Raw genomic sequence first — 21532 nt, 5'->3', positions numbered from 1 at the left:
CTCTCTCTCTCTCTCTCTCTATATATATATATATATATATATATATATATATATATATATATATATATATATATATGCTGCACCAGGAGCTCAGTGCGGGACACAAATATAGAAAAACCTCATATTTCAAGTGGGTTATTGCTGCGCTTATCGTCCAGATCAGAAGAGCAATTGTAATGGGCTTTAAATATGGGTTTTTGGAGGCACTGGCTGTATATTGTAGAGGGGAAGTTTGTTTATGGGCCAAAGCTGATCTGCAGAGGAGATTCAGTTAAAGAAATATGTCTTTGCACCTCCAATATGGTTTTGTAACGTGGCTTAGCTTATTATGAACGCACAATCTGGACCAAAGAAGTGAACTCCGTCCATTGGAGGTTGCACACATTTAGAGAAGGTTGTGCAGATTTAGGGAAGGTTGTGCACATGGGGGGAAGGTTGTGCACATGGGGGGAAGGTTTATATTGTATGAAATTATTACATCCTTGATTTGTTTAGGGATTATTGTAAATATATATATATATATATATACAGAATATATAAAAGAAGCGTCTCAAACGTGCTCAATGCTGGCAAAGATCTCCCTCATCCATCTCCAAGTTCATCTTGAGAAATAATTACCGGTAGATTCATGATTACTGAATACTCCCTCTGAAATAAACTTAAATTGAATACGTAATGCTTAGGTTAGAGCGGTCCGGAGGTTTAGGCCAGAGAGAAAAAAAAGCCTTATAACCGAATCCCAGTGTAAAAACAAAGTATGGTTCGCCGCAGCCAGTAATATAATATATATTACTGGCTGCGGCCAATATATATTACTATATAAGTAAGTAAGTAAGTACTCCTTCATGTACCTGTCGACAGGTGAAGCTCACATTAGGGTGCAATGTGAAGCTGTAACTGTGAATAAACTGCTCTTACATTAGATTGAACGTGAGCGGCTGGTGCCATTTCACTCCATAGGGGGCGGGACTGTGTGCCAGCGGCCAAATAATGGCTCTACTGATTGAACAAGGATATTTAAAGGTGCCATAACATGCTTTTTTTCACGTTTCGTAGTCTATCCTAAGTTTATGTTTAGTTTAGGGTGAGGGGGGATGGTGACGCGTGCTTGCCCTTATGACTCGGTCTTGCTCCCACCCCCCGTCAGTTTGGAGATTCGTGGAAAGGAGATAGTCTGTACTATAGCTAAAAACTGCGGGAATCAATCAAAAAACACTCTGTGGACATATATGAAGCACAAATAGCAATGTAAGAAGGTTAAAAGCTCTGAAAAGTCGATTTTGCATGTTATGGGACCTTTAAGGGTTTTTAATGCTTAAACTTAAACAACAAGAATTGAAATACTAATGTAAATGTTTCCATGAAGAAGCTGATTGTCTTCCTCTCTGTTGCAGGAACGGTGATGACGCCCAACTACCTGCGCTCCCCAAAGATCAGCCTGTCTCCGTACTGTAACTGCAGCAACAGCGGCAACAACAAAGACGAGTGCGACAAGTTCACAGAGTTCTTCACCGAGAACACATGTCTGCGTGAGTCTTCATAGTTCAATCTGTGACTGAGGCCTCATAACCAGCAGGTCTCAGGTTTCTGACCAGTGTGGGCCTAGGCCTAGGTGCAGAGGGCAGAGGTATGACCTGTGCATGGTCTGTCACAAAACTGTTGGCAAAACCGGTTGTAAAATAGACGGGCTAACCACTATGCCATCATTATATTCACACAGGGGCCTTTAATTCCTCAAAAGCCTCTGATCTTGGTTCTCTTCAGCCCATGTTTCTTCTCTTTCCAGAGTCTATCCCTCTGCATGACTGAAGCACTTTGCAGAGTGGTGTGAAATGCATGTAACCCGACTCGACTTTCACTTCATTGACTGAAAGATGCTATTTTAGACCCAAAGAGCAGGTGCTGGTACCCGTTCTGGGAAAAGGTGCAGTTTCCGGAGGACCACAAAAGGCTTAAACACTTTTCAAGTAGAAGGGAAATGATTTTGGAATGGATAATAGCAGTGTGGACACTTCATTTGGTAAATGTGTGGGTGAAGTCCATATATTTGACTCAAGTGTGAGTTCCTTGCAAAGGTTTTCAAAATCCAATTCAAACTCTCTCTACGAGGAGCAGCGACTCTAGTCCAAGCTTTTTTAAGGGCACACAAAAGTAATTTATGCTCTTGTACCTTTACTTTGGCATGTCATGTTTTAGGACATGAAAAAAATGTATGTACTGAAAACAATCAAGATTTGTAACCACACGATTGCAGCGGCCTCAGGTGAATAGTGCCGCTGTGTCCTTGGGCAAGACACGCCGAGGCAGAGACAGGTCCTACAGAGCGATCGGCCCAGGAGCTTTAGACTGCTTCTGTTGATGGTGGAATGCATTTCCATGGTTCTGGATGCAGAGGCTCGTGCTATGGGAGCAACTGACTACGGCTGTTGCCATGACCACAATATTGCAGTATTTTCAGCCTCGGCTCCAGTGACCAGCAGACGGAGTTTTGGGTGCAAACTTTCGATGCCGTGGCTGTAAATTCATCTTGTCAATGAGACGTAACGGTGCAAGTGTTTACAGCCAGTGTTGAGTAGCATTACTTTTAAGAGTTGAGTTCTCTGTGCATGACTGAGCGTTCTGCACAAACTGCAGCATGTTTAACATAAGTCTATCAAGACCCAAATAAAGCAACTTGCCAATAAAGAGGAACTGATGAACTGAAAGTCTGTGATGTGCGTAAATCCACGTCATAGTGTTCTGTCCTCGACAAAGCCAAAACGGACATGATCAAGACTTAAGGGTAAATGTGTAAAGCACAAGTAAATGTGTAAAGCACAAGTAAATGTGTAAAGCACAAGTAAATGTGTAAAGCACAAGTAAATGTGTAAAGCACAAGTAAATGTGTAAAGCACAAGTAAATGTGTAAAGCACAAGTAAATGTGTAAAGCACAAGTAAATGTGGCGTGGTTAAAATCCAGTGAGAAGATGCAGCTTAACGGAGGATGCTTAAAGTTCAGCCAAAACAATAATCCTATCCAATCTTCCATAATCCTTGTGTCGTAAAAACCTGCTGTGCATCGTGTCGTATGTGGAAAACTGAACATGAGAATCAGCCGTGAGCAGAGGCCTCTCTGCATTAATGTACACACACTGTCACTTCTGGCTGCTGCTGTACAACATGCGTTTACACACCGCACAAACCACACGCAAAGTCACCGCAACAGCCCGACAACTGACACCACCCGAATGCAACACGTGTTTTCTTTTCAATCGTAGCTGAATTATACTTTTTAATCATTCGGCCAATCTCAGCAATTCAATTCAAAACTGAGCTGAGGAGCACAACTCCCCAACTCTCCTCTCCTCTTTTTTCTTCACTCCATCTATTCTTCCCTCGTCTCCTTTCCTCCCTCTCACTCTCTCTCCTCTTTTCCCTCCTCTTCCTTCCTCTCTGCTCTCACTCTCTTGACTTTGGCTGGCTCCCTCATTAGGCCGACTCAGCAGTAAGTGGAACTGACAAAGTGTGCAGCGTTTGACACTCTGCCGCTGAGGGTTCATGAGGAGGGAGAGTGTCCGCTACGAAGGCCGGTCTGAGGAGGACGAGGAGGACAGCTGGTGCTCAAGTGTCTTTGAGCTAGTCATGGGACATCATTAGAGAAGACAACGCCTCTGCTGCGAGACTGAGGACATGTCTTCTGAAGACAACGCCTCTGCTGTGAGACTGAGGACATGTCTTCTGAAGACAACGCCTCTGCTGCGAGACTGAGGACATGTCTTCTGAAGACAACGCCTCTGCTGCGAGACTGAGGACATGTCTTCTGAAGACAACGCCTCTGCTGCGAGACTGAGGACATGTCTTCTGAAGACAACGCCTCTGCTGTGAGACTGAGGACATGTCTTCTGAGGACAACGCCTCTGCTGCGAGACTGACTACATGTCTTCTGAGGACAACGCCTCTGCTGCGAGACTGAGGACATGTCTTCTGAAGACAACGCCTCTGCTGCGAGACTGAGGACATGTCTTCTGAAGACAACGCCTCTGCTGCGAGACTGAGGACATGTCTTCTGAAGACAACGCCTCTGCTGCGAGACTGAGGACATGTCTTCTGAGGACAACGCCTCTGCTGCGAGACTGAGGACATGTCTTCTGAAGACAACGCCTCTGCTGCGAGACTGAGGACATGTCTTCTGAAGACAACGCCTCTGCTGCGAGACTGAGGACATGTCTTCTGAAGACAACGCCTCTGCTGCGAGACTGAGGACATGTCTTCTGAAGACAACGCCTCTGCTGTGAGACTGAGGACATGTCTTCTGAGGACAACGCCTCTGCTGCGAGACTGACTACATGTCTTCTGAGGACAACGCCTCTGCTGCGAGACTGAGGACATGTCTTCTGAAGACAACGCCTCTGCTGCGAGACTGAGGACATGTCTTCTGAAGACAACGCCTCTGCTGCGAGACTGAGGACATGTCTTCTGAAGACAACGCATCTGCTGCGAGACTGAGGACATGTCTTCTGAGGACAACGCCTCTGCTGCGAGACTGAGGACATGTCTTCTGAAGACAACGCCTCTGCTGCGAGACTGAGGACATGTCTTCTGAAGACAACGCCTCTGCTGCGAGACTGAGGACATGTCTTCTGAAGACAACGCCTCTGCTGCGAGACTGAGGACATGTCTTCTGAAGACAACGCCTCTGCTGTGAGACTGAGGACATGTCTTCTGAGGACAACGCCTCTGCTGCGAGACTGACTACATGTCTTCTGAGGACAACGCCTCTGCTGCGAGACTGAGGACATGTCTTCTGAAGACAACGCCTCTGCTGCGAGACTGAGGACATGTCTTCTGAAGACAACGCCTCTGCTGCGAGACTGAGGACATGTCTTCTGAAGACAACGCCTCTGCTGCGAGACTGAGGACATGTCTTCTGAGGACAACGCCTCTGCTGCGAGACTGAGGACATGTCTTCTGAAGACAACGCCTCTGCTGCGAGACTGAGGACATGTCTTCTGAAGACAACGCCTCTGCTGCGAGACTGAGGACATGTCTTCTGAAGACAACGCCTCTGCTGCGAGACTGAGGACATGTCTTCTGAAGACAACGCCTCTGCTGTGAGACTGAGGACATGTCTTCTGAGGACAACGCCTCTGCTGCGAGACTGACTACATGTCTTCTGAGGACAACGCCTCTGCTGCGAGACTGAGGACATGTCTTCTGAAGACAACGCCTCTGCTGCGAGACTGAGGACATGTCTTCTGAAGACAACGCCTCTGCTGCGAGACTGAGGACATGTCTTCTGAAGACAACGCCTCTGCTGCGAGACTGAGGACATGTCTTCTGAAGACAACGCCTCTGCTGTGAGACTGAGGACATGTCTTCTGAGGACAACGCCTCTGCTGCGAGACTGAGGACATGTCTTCTGAAGACAACGCCTCTGCTGTGAGACTGAGGACATGTCTTCTGAAGACAACGCCTCTGCTGCGAGACTGAGGACATGTCTTCTGAAGACAACGCCTCTGCTGCGAGACTGAGGACATGTCTTCTGAGGACAACGCCTCTGCTGCGAGACTGAGGACATGTCTTCTGAAGACAACGCCTCTGCTGCGAGACTGAGGACATGTCTTCTGAAGACAACGCCTCTGCTGCGAGACTGAGGACATGTCTTCTGAGGACAACGCCTCTGCTGCGAGACTGAGGACATGTCTTCTGAAGACAACGCCTCTGCTGCGAGACTGAGGACATGTCTTCTGAAGACAACGCCTCTGCTGCGAGACTGAGGACATGTCTTCTGAGGACAACGCCTCTGCTGTGAGACTGAGGACATGTCTTCTGAAGACAACGCCTCTGCTACGAAACTGAGGACATGTCTTCTGAAGACATGTCTTCTGAAGACATGTCTTCAGAAGACATGTCTTCTGAGCACCAAACTCAACATGTCAAAATACAACAGGGCGGAGCCAGAGGGTAAACAGGGTGCCCAATGCCCCCTCGAAAATAGCCCTTGCCACCCTGAATGCCACCCTGCTGCCTAGAGTGTGACAGGAGCGAGAGGACGAAGAGTGTGACAGGACTATATATATATATATATATATATATATATATATATATATATATATATATATAATATAAGCTGGGGTCCTCTACCAGAGGCCCCTGGGAGCTTGAGGGTTCTTCAGTATCTTTGCTGTTCCTGCCCTTTTCTGGACTGAGATGTCTGATGTTTTTCCTGGGATCTGCTCAAGCCACTCCTCCAGTTTGGGGGTCATTCCTCCAGTTTGGGGGTCACTGCCCCAAGTGCTCCGGTCACTACGAGCACCACAGATACTTTCACGCTCCAGACCTTCTCCAGCTCCTCTCTGAGGCCTTGGGATTTCTCTAGTTTCTCATGTTCCTTTTTCTGGATGTTTCCATCTCATGAACTGCAATGTCCACCACCAGGACTTTCCTCTGACCCTTGAGACCACCACGGCTTTCCTCTGACCCTTGAGACCACCACGGCTTTCCTCTGACCCTTGAGACCACCACGGCTTTCCTCTGACCCTTGAGACCACCACCATGTCCGGTTGGTTCTCTATTACCATTCGGTCTGTCTGTATCTGGAAGTCCCAGAGGACCTTGGCTCGGTCGTTCTCCACCTTTGGAGGTGTTTCCCACTTTGTCCTTGGGGTCTCCAGCCCGTGCTCTGCACAGATGTTTCTGGACACTATGCCAGCTCCTGGTGATGGAGCTCCATGTGTGCTGTCCCTGCAGCATCTTGCACCTGCAGTTATGTGCGGGATGGTCTCAGGGCCCCCTTTGCACAGCCTACACCTTGGGTCTTGTCTGGTGTGGTAGATCTGGGCCTCTGTTGATCTGGTGTTCAGGTCCTGCTCCTGTCCTGCCATGATCAGGGCCCCTGTCCTTCAGACCGGCTCTTTCTAACCATTGGTAGGATTTCATGATATCAGCCACTTCAGTTATGTTCCTGTGGTACATCCCATGTAGGGGCGTGTCCTCCCATGTAGGGGCGTGTCCTCCCATGTAGGGGCGTGTCCTCCCATGTAGGGGCGTGTCCTCCCATGATGGTCCCTCCAGCACCTCATCATCCTTTGTTCCTCTTTGTCTGAGACATTCACTGAGCACGTCCTCTGTAGGAGCCTTGTCCTTGATGTACTTATGGATCTTGGACGTCTCGTCCTGGATAGTGGCTCTCACACTCACTAGTCCCGCCTCCTTCCTTACGGCTAGTGTCCAGTCTCAGGGTGCTAGTGTCCAGTCTCAGGGTGCTAGTGTACAGTCTCAAGGTGCTAGTGTCCAGTCTCAGGGTGCTAGTGTACAGTCTCAGGGTGCTAGTGTCCAGTCTCAGGGTGCTAGTGTCCAGTCTCAGGGTGCTAGTGTCCAGTCTCAGGGTGCTAGTGTCCAGTCTCAGGGTGCTAGTGTCCAGTCTCAGGGTGCTAGTGTCCAGTCTCAGGGTGCTAGTGTCCAGTCTCAGGGTGCTGGATTTGGGATGGAACCCTCCATGGTCAGGAGCTTTCATGTCTTAACATCTGTATCTCCTCCTTTGACCAACTGATTATTCCTGCAGGGTCTGATCACTGGCAGGGCGTGGCAGGGTCTGATCACTGGCAGGGCGTGGCAGGGTCTGATCACTGGCAGGGCGTGGCAGGGTCTGATCACTGGCAGGGCGTGGCAGGGTCTGATCACTGGCGCGGCGTGGCAGGGTCTGATCACTGGCAGGGCGTGGCAGGGTCTGATCACTGGCAGGGCGTGGCAGGGTCTGATCACTGGCAGGGCGTGGCAGGGTCTGATCACTGGCAGGGCGTGGCAGGGTCTGATCACTGGCAGGGCGTGGCAGGGTCTGATCACTGGCAGGGCGTGGCAGGGTCTGATCACTGGCAGGGCGTGGCAGGGTCTGATCACTGGCAGGGCGTGGCAGGGTCTGATCACTGGCAGGGCGTGGCAGGGTCTGATCACTGGCAGGGCGTGGCTGTTTATTGCCCGGGAATTGTTCTTGCCATTGAGCTGCTTCTGAGGACTTAATATGAAAAGGTAATACAAAATATGTGTGTGTGTCTGTGTGTGTGTGTGTGTGTGTGTGTCTGTGTGTGTGTGTGTCTCTGTGTGTGTGTGTGTGTGTGTGTGTCTGTGTGTGTGTGTGTGTGTCTTTGCGTGTCTGTGTGTGTGTGTGTGTGTGTGTGTCTGTGTGTGTGTGTGTCTGTGTGTGTGTGTATGTGTGTGTGTGTGTGTGTCTGTGTGTGTGTGTGTGTGTGTGTGTGTCTGTGTGTGTGTGTGTCTGTGTGTGTGTGTGTCTGTGTGTGTGTGTATGTGTGTGTGTGTGTGTGTCTGTGTGTGTGTGTGTGTCTGTGTGTGTATGTGTGTGTGTGTGTGTGTACTTTCCTTCTTATGATGCTCGGGTGAATTGGAGGATATGAAATACAATACATCATTTCAATCCAGCCATTTTGAAAGCCAGGCCCCTGGAGGCCCCTGGTCTTGTGATGAAGAGTTTGTAATGTAAAAGAAGTGTTGTCGAAACAGTCTGAGTTTTGTTGTACAGTAGAAAAGTGACAAACACTGTTCTAAACCCTGTGATTTACTCAATACAAAAAGAGTTTTTTCATTCTAAATAGTTTGTTGTTGTTGTTGTTGTTGTTGTTGTTGTTGTTGTTTTATGGCGGTTGGCATCCGAGTGTTGCATTACCGCCAGACTTTATACCCCAGACTTTGTCATAGTCCTAGTTTGTCTCTGTCAAAGAAGCTGCTCCTTCTCCTGCTTCATGACACGTACTCTAAGTATTCACTTCATATACTCGAATATATGAAGTGAATACTTAGAGTATGTGTCATGAAGTCTGGCGGTAATGCAACACTCGGATGCCAACCACCATAAAACAACAACAACAAGTATTCGCTTCACGTGTTTATAAGCTCTGCACACCAGAGTTTACCGTCGCAGTCAAGCTAACAACAATTAGCATGCTAATTGTGCACGTCCGGTTTCGCGGACAATGAAACACGGTTTAATGGATCAACGTGGGCGTGACGTCAGAATATTAATGAGCACTACAAAAGTCCCGGACGACATTCAAGCGCGCTCAGGCCGTCAGGGAAATAACATGTGAAAATGGCAGAACAACAGCGACTACGACAGATAATCTCACACAAATCGACGGAAGATGACGTCCCAAGAGCGAAGCTGAAACACATAAAGTAGAGGACCATTCTGAACTAGTTAAAGCGATGTTTACGGTGCAGAGGACGTCGTATTAGTGGAAAGAAGGCTGAACTTGTATATCCGGGCTTTCAGCGTCTTCATCTAGACTCTTCTCTCCTCGGTTCACAACAAGTCTGATTTTTAAACATTGCGACATGGCATTTCTAAGAGTCTTCTGAATAAAACTGATTTACAGCGTGCGCGGAACACGTTAAACTTATATACGGGGCGTGTTTACCGTGTTCCGCGCACGCTGTAAATCAGATTTATTTAGTAAACCCAAAACAACACTGACATTCACCGTCACTATTATTTATCATTTTTATGACTCTAACTCACCTGTTCGTTCAAGCGGTTGCTGGGATAGGATTTGGGTCAGACGTGGGTCCATATCCTCCTACAAAGTGTTTTGAACAGATGTAGCTGCTCCTCCTAGTTTTCCCGACGTGGAAATGTTCTTTTGGTCTGCCACGCCCGTATCCACAAGAGACATTTGTCCCTTTTCCTCGTCGGCTTCGGGAAAGTTATGAACCAAATGCCCGTCATTTCAGGTTTATCGTAGCGAGAATCACTTTGACACGTTCCACAGCAGCAGAGTTTGTGCTAAACGTCTTTGTGGAACAAATGAGTCGATTCTGGGTCGTAATAATCCGTTTTGACCGTCGCTTTATGGCGTGTTTTCAATGGGAATTGAGCCTCGCAGTTTACATTGTCTGACACATAGACCCTCACAGACACACAGACTCACAGACACACAGACCCTCACAGACTCACAGACCCTCACAGACACACAGACCCTCACAGACTCACAGACCCTCACAGACACACAGACTCACAGACCCTCAGACCCTCACAGACTCACAGACCCTCAGACCCTCACAGACTCACAGACCCTCAGACCCTCACAGACACACAGACCCTCAGACCCTCACAGACACACAGACCCTCACAGACTCACAGACCCTCACAGACACACAGACTCACAGACACACAGACCCTCACAGACACACAGACCCTCACAGACTCACAGACCCTCACAGACCCTCAGACCCTCACAGACTCACAGACCCTCAGACCCTCACAGACACACAGACCCTCACAGACTCACAGACACACAGACCCTCACAGACACACAGACCCTCACAGACACACAGACCCTCACAGACACACAGACCCTCACAGACACACAGACCCTCACAGACACACAGACCCTCACAGACTCACAGACCCTCACAGACTCACAGACCCTCACAGACACACAGACTCACAGACTCACAGACCCTCAGACCCTCACAGACTCACAGACCCTCAGACCCTCACAGACTCACAGACCCTCAGACCCTCACAGACACACAGACCCTCACAGACACACAGACCCTCACAGACACACAGACTCACAGACCCTCAGACCCTCACAGACACACAGACCCTCACAGACACACAGACTCACAGACCCTCAGACCCTCACAGACACACAGACCCTCACAGACTCACAGACCCTCAGACCCTCACAGACTCACAGACCCTCACAGACACACAGACTCACAGACCCTCAGACCCTCACAGACTCACAGACCCTCAGACCCTCACAGACTCACAGACCCTCAGACCCTCACAGACTCACAGACTCTCAGACCCTCACAGACTCACAGACCCTCAGACCCTCACAGACTCACAGACCCTCAGACCCTCACAGACACACAGACCCTCACAGACTCACAGACACACAGACCCTCACAGACTCACAGACCCTCAGACCCTCACAGACACACAGACCCTCACAGACACACAGACTCACAGACCCTCAGACCCTCACAGACTCACAGACCCTCAGACCCTCACAGACTCACAGACCCTCAGACCCTCACAGACTCACAGACTCTCAGACCCTCACAGACTCACAGACCCTCAGACCCTCACAGACTCACAGACCCTCAGACCCTCACAGACACACAGACCCTCACAGACTCACAGACACACAGACCCTCACAGACTCACAGACCCTCAGACCCTCACAGACACACAGACCCTCACAGACACACAGACTCACAGACCCTCAGACCCTCACAGACACACAGACCCTCACAGACTCACAGACCCTCAGACCCTCACAGACACACAGACCCTCACAGACACACAGACCCTCACAGACTCACAGACCCTCAGACCCTCACAGACTCACAGACCCTCAGACCCTCACAGACTCACAGACCCTCAGACCCTCACAGACTCACAGACACACAGACCCTCACAGACACACAGACCCTCACAGACACACAGACTCACAGACCCTCAGACCCTCACAGACACACAGACCCTCACAGACACACAGACCCTCACAGACACACAGACTCACAGACCCTCAGACCCTCACAGACACACAGACCCTCACAGACACACAGACCCTCACAGACTCACAGACCCTCACAGACACACAGACTCACAGACCCTCAGACCCTCACAGACACACAGACCCTCACAGACACACAGACCCTCACAGACACACAGACTCACAGACACACAGACTCACAGACACACAGACTCACAGACACACAGACCCTCACAGACTCACAGACCCTCACAGACACACAGACCCTCACAGACTCACAGACCCTCAGACCCTCACAGACACACAGACCCTCACAGACACACAGACCCTCACAGACACACAGACCCTCACAGACACACAGACCCTCACAGACAACGGAAGTGCCAGTACGACGGAAGTGCCAATCTAAAGCAGAAAGGGGCAGAATTGGGTGGGCAGAATAAGGACAATAGCCACAGCGTTTTATTCGCGCCACAGCACAGACTTGCCATTGTTCTTGGCTTCATGCTACATAATTGCTTCCTCACTTTTGCTGTGTGCGAGGGGTCTTATTATATTTTACAGGGGGCCAAATTTTTCGGAGGGCTAAAAAAACATGCCACTTTGAGATCCAAGACCAGGCTCATACCAAGCCCAGACCGAGCATTGAAATATATGCAACGTAATGAAATGGACATGGGAAAAAGTTCCTGAAAGCACAGTTAGTTAGTTAGTTAGCACAATATAGTATTAATACTCCTTTCCACCTTTCATAACTTGAGCGGTGGGACAACCGCACATCCCGCACAGCTGCCTGACCTCCCGTGCGCTCCTCCTCCGGCGCCACGGCGCGTAAAGCTCCTGGTTGTTGAGCTGACTTCCAAACACTGGAGCACACGGTCCTTAAGCATGTCATATTTACTGTAATGACACGTTTGTGCTTTGACAGAGCGTGTTTCAGATGAACCGGGGCGTTGTGCTGTGCCGTGGAGCGCTGCAATAAAAATATATTTTCAAATTATGGGAAATGCTCTGAGGTATTTTCTAGACACTTTGAAATATATGTACATGAAGCTCACATATAAAGCAATGTTTCATGATCGTTAATGGTTTCTTGTATTCACCCTTGAGTTACTCCAATGAAACCACATTCTCTGCACATGTGTATGAGTATAATAAGTATGTTTTTTTAACATAAATAAGAAAGAGGAAGCATGTTTTCCAATGTCAGTTAAACGTCCTGCAGCATGATGCAAATATTATGTGCAGATCATAAATGTCGCATTATGGCATATTTACTGTGACAATGCTCTGGATTTATGACTCAGATGAAACTCAAACTGAACGCGTTGCTCTAGTAAGATCGGTGCGGTTATTGTGGTGTAGGATGAAAACACGAACAAACACATTCATCTCAAAAGGTTGAGTTGAATACAACAGAACCTTGTGGTGAACTACTCTGACCTTTATTGACCGTCAGAGATGAGGCAGGACACTTGGCCTGAACATGTGGGCTGGAGCTGATGCAGATGTTTGTCAGGAGGAGTGGTGCTGAAGTTCAAGTTTCCTGTGAAAGGGGCAATGGTCAAAAAGCTGGATGAAAAAGATCAACTGTTGTTAGAAGATGGAAGAGGCTAAAGACGACTCAGTCTCCCTCAGACTGGAGCTCCAAGGAGGTCTCACCTCGTGGGTTCAATGATGATAAGAAAGGTGAGGAATCAGCCCAGAACTACAGGAGGAGCTGGTCAATGACCTGAAGAGAGCTGGACCACAGTTTCACAGGTTACTATGGTAACACACTACGACGTCATGGTTTAAAATCATGCATCGCACAGAAGGTTCTCCTGCTTAAGTCACATGTCCAGACCCGAGTTTCCCAATGACCATCTGGATGATCCAGAGGAAACATCACGCTTTGGAGGTGGAAACATCACGCTTTGGGGGAGGAAACATCACGCTTTGGGGGAGGAAACATCACGCTTTGGGGGAGGAAACATCACGCTTTGGGGGAGGAAACATCATGCTTTGGGGGTGGAAACATCACGCTTTGGAGGTGGAAACATCACGCTTTGGGGGAAGGAAACATCACGCTTTGGAGGTGGAAACATCACGCTTTGGGGGAAGGAAACATCACGCTTTGGGGGAGGAAACATCACGCTTTGGGGGAGGAAACATCACGCTTTGGGGGAGGAAACATCACGCTTTGGGGGAGGAAACATCACGCTTTGGGGGAGGAAACATCACGCTTTGGGGGAGGAAACATCACGCTTTGGGGGAGGAAACATCATGTTTTGGGGGTGGAAACATCATGTTTTGGGGGTGGAAACATCACGCTTTGGAGGTGGAAACATCACGCTTTGGGGGAAGGAAACATCACGCTTTGGGGGAGGAAACATCACGCTTTGGGGGAAGGAAACATCACGCTTTGGAGGTGGAAACATCACGCTTTGGGGGAGGAAACATCACGCTTTGGGGGAGGAAACATCACGCTTTGGGGGAGGAAACATCATGTTTTGGGGGAGGAAACATCACGCTTTGGGGGAGGAAACATCATGTTTTGGGGGTGGAAACATCACGCTTTGGAGGTGGAAACATCACGCTTTGGAGGTGGAAACATCACGCTTTGGGGGAAGGAAACATCACGCTTTGGAGGTGGAAACATCATGTTTTGGGGGAGGAAACATCACGCTTTGGGGGAAGGAAACATCACGCTTTGGGGGAAGGAAACATCACGCTTTGGAGGTGGAAACATCACGCTTTGGGGGAAGGAAACATCACGCTTTGGAGGTGGAAACATCATGTTTTGGGGGAGGAAACATCACGCTTTGGGGGAAGGAAACATCACGCTTTGGAGGTGGAAACATCATGTTTTGGGGGAGGAAACATCACGCTTTGGGGGTGGAAACATCATGTTTTGGGGGTGGAAACATCACGCTTTGGAGGTGGAAACATCACGCTTTGGGGGAAGGAAACATCACGCTTTGGGGGAAGGAAACATCACGCTTTGGAGGTGGAAACATCACGCTTTGGAGGTGGAAACATCATGTTTTGGGGGAGGAAACATCACGCTTTGGGGGAAGGAAACATCACGCTTTGGAGGTGGAAACATCACGCTTTGGGGGAAGGAAACATCACGCTTTGGAGGTGGAAACATCATGTTTTGGGGGAGGAAACATCACGCTTTGGAGGTGGAAACATCACGCTTTGGGGGAAGGAAACATCACGCTTTGGAGGTGGAAACATCATGTTTTGGGGGAGGAAACATCACGCTTTGGAGGTGGAAACATCACGCTTTGGGGGAAGGAAACATCACGCTTTGGAGGTGGAAACATCACGCTTTGGGGGAGGAAACATCATGTTTTGGGGGTGGAAACATCACGCTTTGGGGGAGGAAACATCACGTTTTGGGGAGGAAACATCACGCTTTGGGGGAGGAAACATCACGCTTTGGGGGAAGGAAACATCACGCTTTGGAGGTGGAAACATCACGCTTTGGGGGAGGAAACATCATGTTTTGGGGGTGGAAACATCACGCTTTGGGGGTTGAAACATCATGCTTTGCGGTAGGAAACATCACGCTTTGGGGGAGGAAACATCACGCTTTGGGGGAGGAAACATCACGTTTTGGGGAGGAAACATCACGCTTTGGGGGAGGAAACATCACGCTTTGGGGGTTGAAACATCACGCTTTGGGGGAGGAAACATCATGCTTTGGGGGAGGAAACATCACGCTTTGGGGGAAGGAAACATCACGCTTTGGGGGAGGAAACATCACGCTTTGGGGGAGGAAACATCACGCTTTGGGGGTTGAAACATCACGCTTTGCGGGAGGAAACATCACGCTTTGGGGGAGGAAACATCACGTTTTGGGGAGGAAACATCACGCTTTGGGGGAGGAAACATCACGTTTTGGGGGTGGAAACATCACGCTTTGGGGGTTGAAACATCACGTTTTGGGGAGGAAACATCACGCTTTGGGGGAGGAAACATCACGCTTTGCGGGAGGAAACATCACGCTTTGGGGGAGGAAACATCACGTTTTGGGGAGGAAACATCACGCTTTGGGGGAGGAAACATCACGCTTTGGGGAGGAAACATCACGCTTTGGGGGAGAAAACATCACGCTTTGGGGGAGGAAACATCATGCTTTGGGGGAGGAAACATCACGCTTTGGGGGTTGAAACATCACGCTTTGGGGGAGGAAACATCACGCTTTGGGGGTTGAAACATCACGCTTTGGGGGAAGGAAACATCACGCTTTGGGGGAGGAAACATCACGCTTTGGGGGAGGAAACATCATGCTTTGGGGGAGGAAACATCACGCTTTGGGGGTGGAAACATCACGCTTTGGGGGAGGAAACATCACGCTTTGGGGGAGGAAACATCACGCTTTGGGGGTGGAAACATCACGCTTTGGGGGAGGAAACATCACGCTTTGGGGGAGGAAACATCACGCTTTGGGGGTTGAAACATCACGCTTTGGGGGAGGAAACATCACGCTTTGGGGGAGGAAACATCACGCTTTGGGGGAAGGAAACATCACGCTTTGGGGGAGGAAACATCACGCTTTGGGGGAGGAAACATCACGCTTTGGTGGGAGGAAACATCACACTTTGGGGGAGGAAACATCACGCTTTGGGGGAGGAAACATCACGCTTTGGTGGGAGGAAACATCACACTTTGGGGGAGGAAACATCACGCTTTGGGGGAGGAAACATCACACTTTGGGGGAGGAAACATCACGCTTTGGGGGAGGAAACATCACACTTTGGGGGAGGAAACATCACGCTTTAGGGGAGGAAACATCACGCTTTAGGGGAGGAAACATCACGCTTTGGGGGAGGAAACATCATGCTTTGGGGGAGGAAACATCACGCTTTGGGGGAGGAAACATCACGCTTTGGGGGAGGAAACATCACGCTTTGGGGGAGGAAACATCACGCTTTGGGGTTTTTTTCTGCACAGGAGACAGAACGACTGCTCTGTATTAAGGAGAGAATGACTGGGGTCATGGATTGCAAGTTTTTGGGCAACAACCTCCTTCCCTCAGTCAGAGCATTGAAGATGGGGCGTGGCTGGGTCTTCCATCATGACAATGGCCTGAAGAACAGAGTCAGGACAGTTCAGCTCAGTTCCAGTAATGTCCACATAATGTCCACAATACAAAGCTTCTGTATTTCTTTGTCTGGTGTCAGATTATGGAATGACTTGAGCCTGTTCAAAGTAAATTGTATTTGTGAACCATGAAAAGTGGTCAAGTTAGATATGTTTTCTGCTTTTTGCCATGTTGTTGAAGCTAGTGCGCATCAAGGTTCACCTCAGGCCCTGGAAATAGATTGGCACAGTTCAGAGTGAGAAACATTTAGACCATTCCACAGTGAACCATGTGAAATGTCTTATCCTCTCCTGTGGCTCCTCATAAGAACATGCCCCCTGCATTATGCAGAAGCTTTCCCTCTGCATCAGCTGTTCTGCTCTGACCCTCTCCAAAGGTCTAAACCCAAGGGCTTGTCAGCTGTGGCGCTAATAAAGGCTAACATCACATTAGCACTCTTGTGGCTGCATGGCTAATGTAAAGCTGAGCTACAGAGGAAAGGGGTGGCCCTGTGTAATTGTGGTCAACCTAAAACCTTCCCCCAGGACATGAAGGCTAACAAGCAGGACACATCCCACCCTCACACTGGGGATGTCAAGATCAACCAGTTTTGTAGGTGTTCCAGTCCGATCTGTTTAAAATGACATTAACGTGCAGAACGACCGGTCTGGTACAGATGTTTATTTCCACTGCTTCATGAGTTTACACGGGGCAGAGCGAGGGGCCGCACCGCTGAGGGCCTGTTGGAGCAAAGCGGCTGCAAGCCCAAAGTGGAGCCATGGAATGAACATGATGAAGAAGGAGGCGAGAGAAACAGATGTAATACTTAAAAGAGCTACAATCAGGGGCCAACCATCTTTAATGTAGACAATTTAATTGATTTGTGGCCATTACATTTTATTTAAACGGCAGGTTTGTTGTAATGATTAACACATTTTCCTCTCACGGGAATATCTGCAGGTTAAAACATGAAAAAATACAATATAAATGTTTTCTTTCTTTATGTCAATAATTGTGATTAATTGTAAAATCGCAATATTTCCCCTCACAATAATCGTCACTCTACCTCACTTATACGTACTTTTCATGTTTTTTGGAGACATTACATTGACCAGATTTCAGTCGTCACAAAGTAGTTCATTTCCACCCACACAATGTCAGTGGCTCCGCACAGAGAACTCAGGACTCAGACCAAGGTTATTCTAGACATTTAGCATCACCAAAACATACACATACAACCACATTTTTACAAACATAGAGAAGCAACATTTGGTGTATCTGTGCTGATCTCACATGAGTGAGTCCACGTTCCTCGGCTGGTGCAGTTGCATCTTCTCCTCGTCTGCTCCTTGTGTGATGGACAGTCCCATGCAGCAGGAACAGCACTGCACACAAAGAGTTTGTGCTCCACAAGATTGAGCTGGGTCACAGGTGAAGAAAGAAACACTGTGGACATAAGTGAGCTGTAAGAGAGAAGCGCTTTGTTTGTAAATGATAAAGATAAATATATATGTGGTACTAGATTAAAGATCGAGTTATCTGTATCAAATCAAGATTAATATGGCTTTTTGGCCTTTTTTTTGTTACAGAAATGCACCAAACAACACGTTTTTATTTGTGAATAATGCAAAAACAACACGTCACTTTTCTTTTTTTACTTGCCATTATCTCCCTGGATAAATAAAGGTTTGAATTCAAAGTGCTTCAACAACAGGAAAACAATGGATTCAAAACCTGAAAAAAGACTAAAACACAAAACCTTCATTTCTATTCATTCAATTCAAGTTTTGTTGACATTCATCATACATTTTGATCGTGCTCAGTGATCCGCCAGATAGATAACCAAATCTATTGGCCCACACTGGCCCACACTGGCCCACACTGGACCACACTGGACCACACTGGCCCACACTGGCAGACACTCCAGACACTCTTTCCCATATGTATTTGACGTTGCCATAGTGACCTCACTTTTAGATTTTTTCCCATGTTTGACCGTCCCTAGTACTGTACATACAGTACATACAGTACTGTATGTACAGTACTGTACTGTATGTACAGTACTATATACAGTACTGTATGTACAGTACTGTACTGTATGTACAGTACTATATACAGTACTGTACATACAGTACATATATGTTGGGGCCATTGCTCACTACACACTTCTACTGTGAATTTGTCTTAAATTATGTCTTTTCTGTCCTCTTTCTTGTGCACAGGTAATGCCATCCAAGCGTTCGGTAATGGCACAGACGTGGGAGTGTGGCACCCCATGTCCCCCGTACAGACCACCACCTCCACCACCCCGCCCTACCAGAGGAGTCGAAACCGCAACCCCAACAGCCTGGACAACCACATCCCTGACCCGGGCATCTATCCCTTCTGTGGCAACCTGCAGGTCAGTCACTGGTCTGTTTGGGAAGAAACAATAATGGAGCTTTCATTTTTGTCTTGGGTCCTGGAGTGAATGTGACAAAGCCTGAGAAGCTTTGTTCAACAAATAAATATGCTTTATGTGTGATTTGAGCAGCTGCACAGCCCGATTTAGAACCCATAAAAGTGGTTGCTCTTGGTTTTAAAGTCGGAAAGAAAAATGTAAATCCATCTTGACTCGCCCTTAACACCAAACACACGATGGCTTAAGTTAAATGATTCAAAGACAGAAATGGTAGTATTTGGTAATCTAATAAATGCTAAAACCTGTGGGTGTTGTTTTGATGGCAATTTTAAATTTGACCAGCAAATTCATCAGCTGTGGATGCTCAGTAAAGTGAAGCAGCATCTGCACCGCTCTGACCTGGAGTGTGTCCTTCATGCTTCCATAACCTGCTGCTGAGACTACTGCACCTCCCTGTGCTCCGGGTCAGGCCTCCATCACCGTCACATTCATAGACATTCATAGACTTGAGAGAGAGAGAGGAATAACAAACAATTCAAATGAAAGTTTCAGAGTTCTGTGAGGTTTTTACATGTTTAAGACTGCCACATTCTGCTGCGATTTTATAGAGTATTTTCAGTATCTTGGTGTCCCCCAAGGCTGTGTTTTCGGCCCACATTTGTTCCGTGTCGGTGTGTTCCTCCTCATCATGGGCCTGCTGAGCACACTCACTCTCTTTCTCCCTCCCTCCTTCTCTCCCCTCTCTATCCCATGACTCCCTCTCTCCTCATTAGATTGTGAAGCAGAACACCACTTGTCCACTCGTCCACTGTCTTCTCACTTCTTCCCTCTTTTTTCCATATTGTGGAATTTAACCCTTGACTCTCCAGTGTCTTTAGTGTGGGCTTTATGCAACACTTGAAAATAAAGACATGACGCTTAGACCTTGGCAGGGGTGTGATGGAGGGTGGAGGTGATGGTACAAGGGTTGTAGCTGAAGCAGGAAAGAGATCGATATCCAGCATCGATATATCCGCTGTACAAGCCACAGTTTAAACCGACGCAAAACATACAATTAAATGTATGAAAGAAAGAACAAAAATGAAAAACAAAAAACAAATGTCGTCTGCCAGTGCACTCTGTAAGTTTGAGTAAAGAGTCATAATGTGTACTGTTGGTTTGGATGGCATTGTTGCTCGATATTCAGTCGAATGAAAGCCTTTGGTGGACATGTGTGCAATAGCACTGATATGGTTATGTAACAACTACACCTCGTTTTCAAATAAGAGGAGAATAAAGTGTTTTAAGATTAACCTTGAACTATGATCTCTTTATACACGCCATCTTTAAGGACTCTAGTAATGCTAAATGCATTTGGGGGAAATTCTTAATACTTTGTATGATGGTGATGGCCCAATCAAAGCCTGCAACAAAGTGATTGTCCCTCAAGATGAGAAATCATCTTGCTCTGATATAGACTGTGAGAGTGGGATGGTCAGATTATTTAAGACATTATAGTGACCTGATGGAGTCAGATAATGAGGATGATAATTCAGCTCTAGTCTGAGGAACGTAAGCTGTGAAGAACATCCGCGGTCCTCTACCTGTAAGACAAACAAGTGTGAAGAACGTCCACGGTCCTCTATCTGTAAGACAAACAAGTGTGAAGAACATCCACGGTCCTCTACCTGTAAGACAAACAAGTGTGAAGAACATCCACGGTCCTCTACCTGTAAGACAAACAAGTGTGAAGAACATCCACGGTCCTCTACCTGTAAGACAAACAAGTGTGAAGAACATCCACGGTCCTCTACCTGTAAGACAAACAAGTGTGAAGAACATCCACGGTCCTCTACCTGTAAGACAAACAAGTGTGAAGAACGTCCACGGTCCTCTACCTGTAAGACAAACAAGTGTGAAGAACATCCACGGTCCTCTACCTGTAAGACAAACAAGTGTGAAGAACGTCCACGGTCCTCTACCTGTAAGACAAACAAGTGTGAAGAACATCCACGGTCCTCTACCTGTAAGACAAACAAGTGTGAAGAACATCCACGGTCCTCTACCTGTAAGACAAACAAGTGTGAAGAACATCCACGGTCCTCTATCTGTAAGACAAACAAGTGTGAAGAACGTCCACGGTCCTCTACCTGTAAGACAAACAAGTGTGAAGAACATCCACGGTCCTCTACCTGTAAGACAAACAAGTGTGAAGAACGTCCACGGTCCTCTACCTGTAAGACAAACAAGTGTGAAGAACATCCACGGTCCTCTACCTGTAAGACAAACAAGTGTGAAGAACGTCCACGGTCCTCTACCTGTAAGACAAACAAGTGTGAAGAACATCCACGGTCCTCTATCTGTAAGACAAACAAGTGTGAAGAACGTCCACGGTCCTCTATCTGTAAGACAAACAAGTGTGAAGAACATCCACGGTCCTCTACCTGTAAGACAAACAAGTGTGAAGAACATCCACGGTCCTCTACCTGTAAGACAAACAAGTGTGAAGAACGTCCACGGTCCTCTACCTGTAAGACAAACAAGTGTGAAGAACATCCACGGTCCTCTACCTGTAA

The 21532-nt window shown here is 47.9% G+C and overlaps 1 protein-coding gene across 1 annotated transcript in view; it reads left to right on the top strand.

Moving 5' to 3' along the window:
* The window catches only part of gfra1a (gdnf family receptor alpha 1a), a 240800-nt gene that overhangs the window by 204727 nt on the left and 14541 nt on the right, over positions 1-21532 (top strand). The window contains exons 7-8 of the mRNA XM_072436743.1: positions 1395-1529; positions 18799-18977. Of these exons, the coding sequence (XP_072292844.1) occupies positions 1395-1529; positions 18799-18977 (314 nt within the window). The remainder of the gene's footprint in view (positions 1-1394; positions 1530-18798; positions 18978-21532) is intronic.

This window comes from Eucyclogobius newberryi, unplaced genomic scaffold, assembly GCF_026437365.1.
Source record: "Eucyclogobius newberryi isolate DKJ021-1_F unplaced genomic scaffold, fEucNew1.0.hap1 SCAF_8, whole genome shotgun sequence".
In the NCBI taxonomy this organism is placed as follows: Eukaryota; Metazoa; Chordata; class Actinopteri; order Gobiiformes; family Gobiidae; genus Eucyclogobius; species Eucyclogobius newberryi.
Note: the sequence above shows the minus strand (reverse complement) of the source record. Positions and strands in the feature narration are given on the sequence as shown.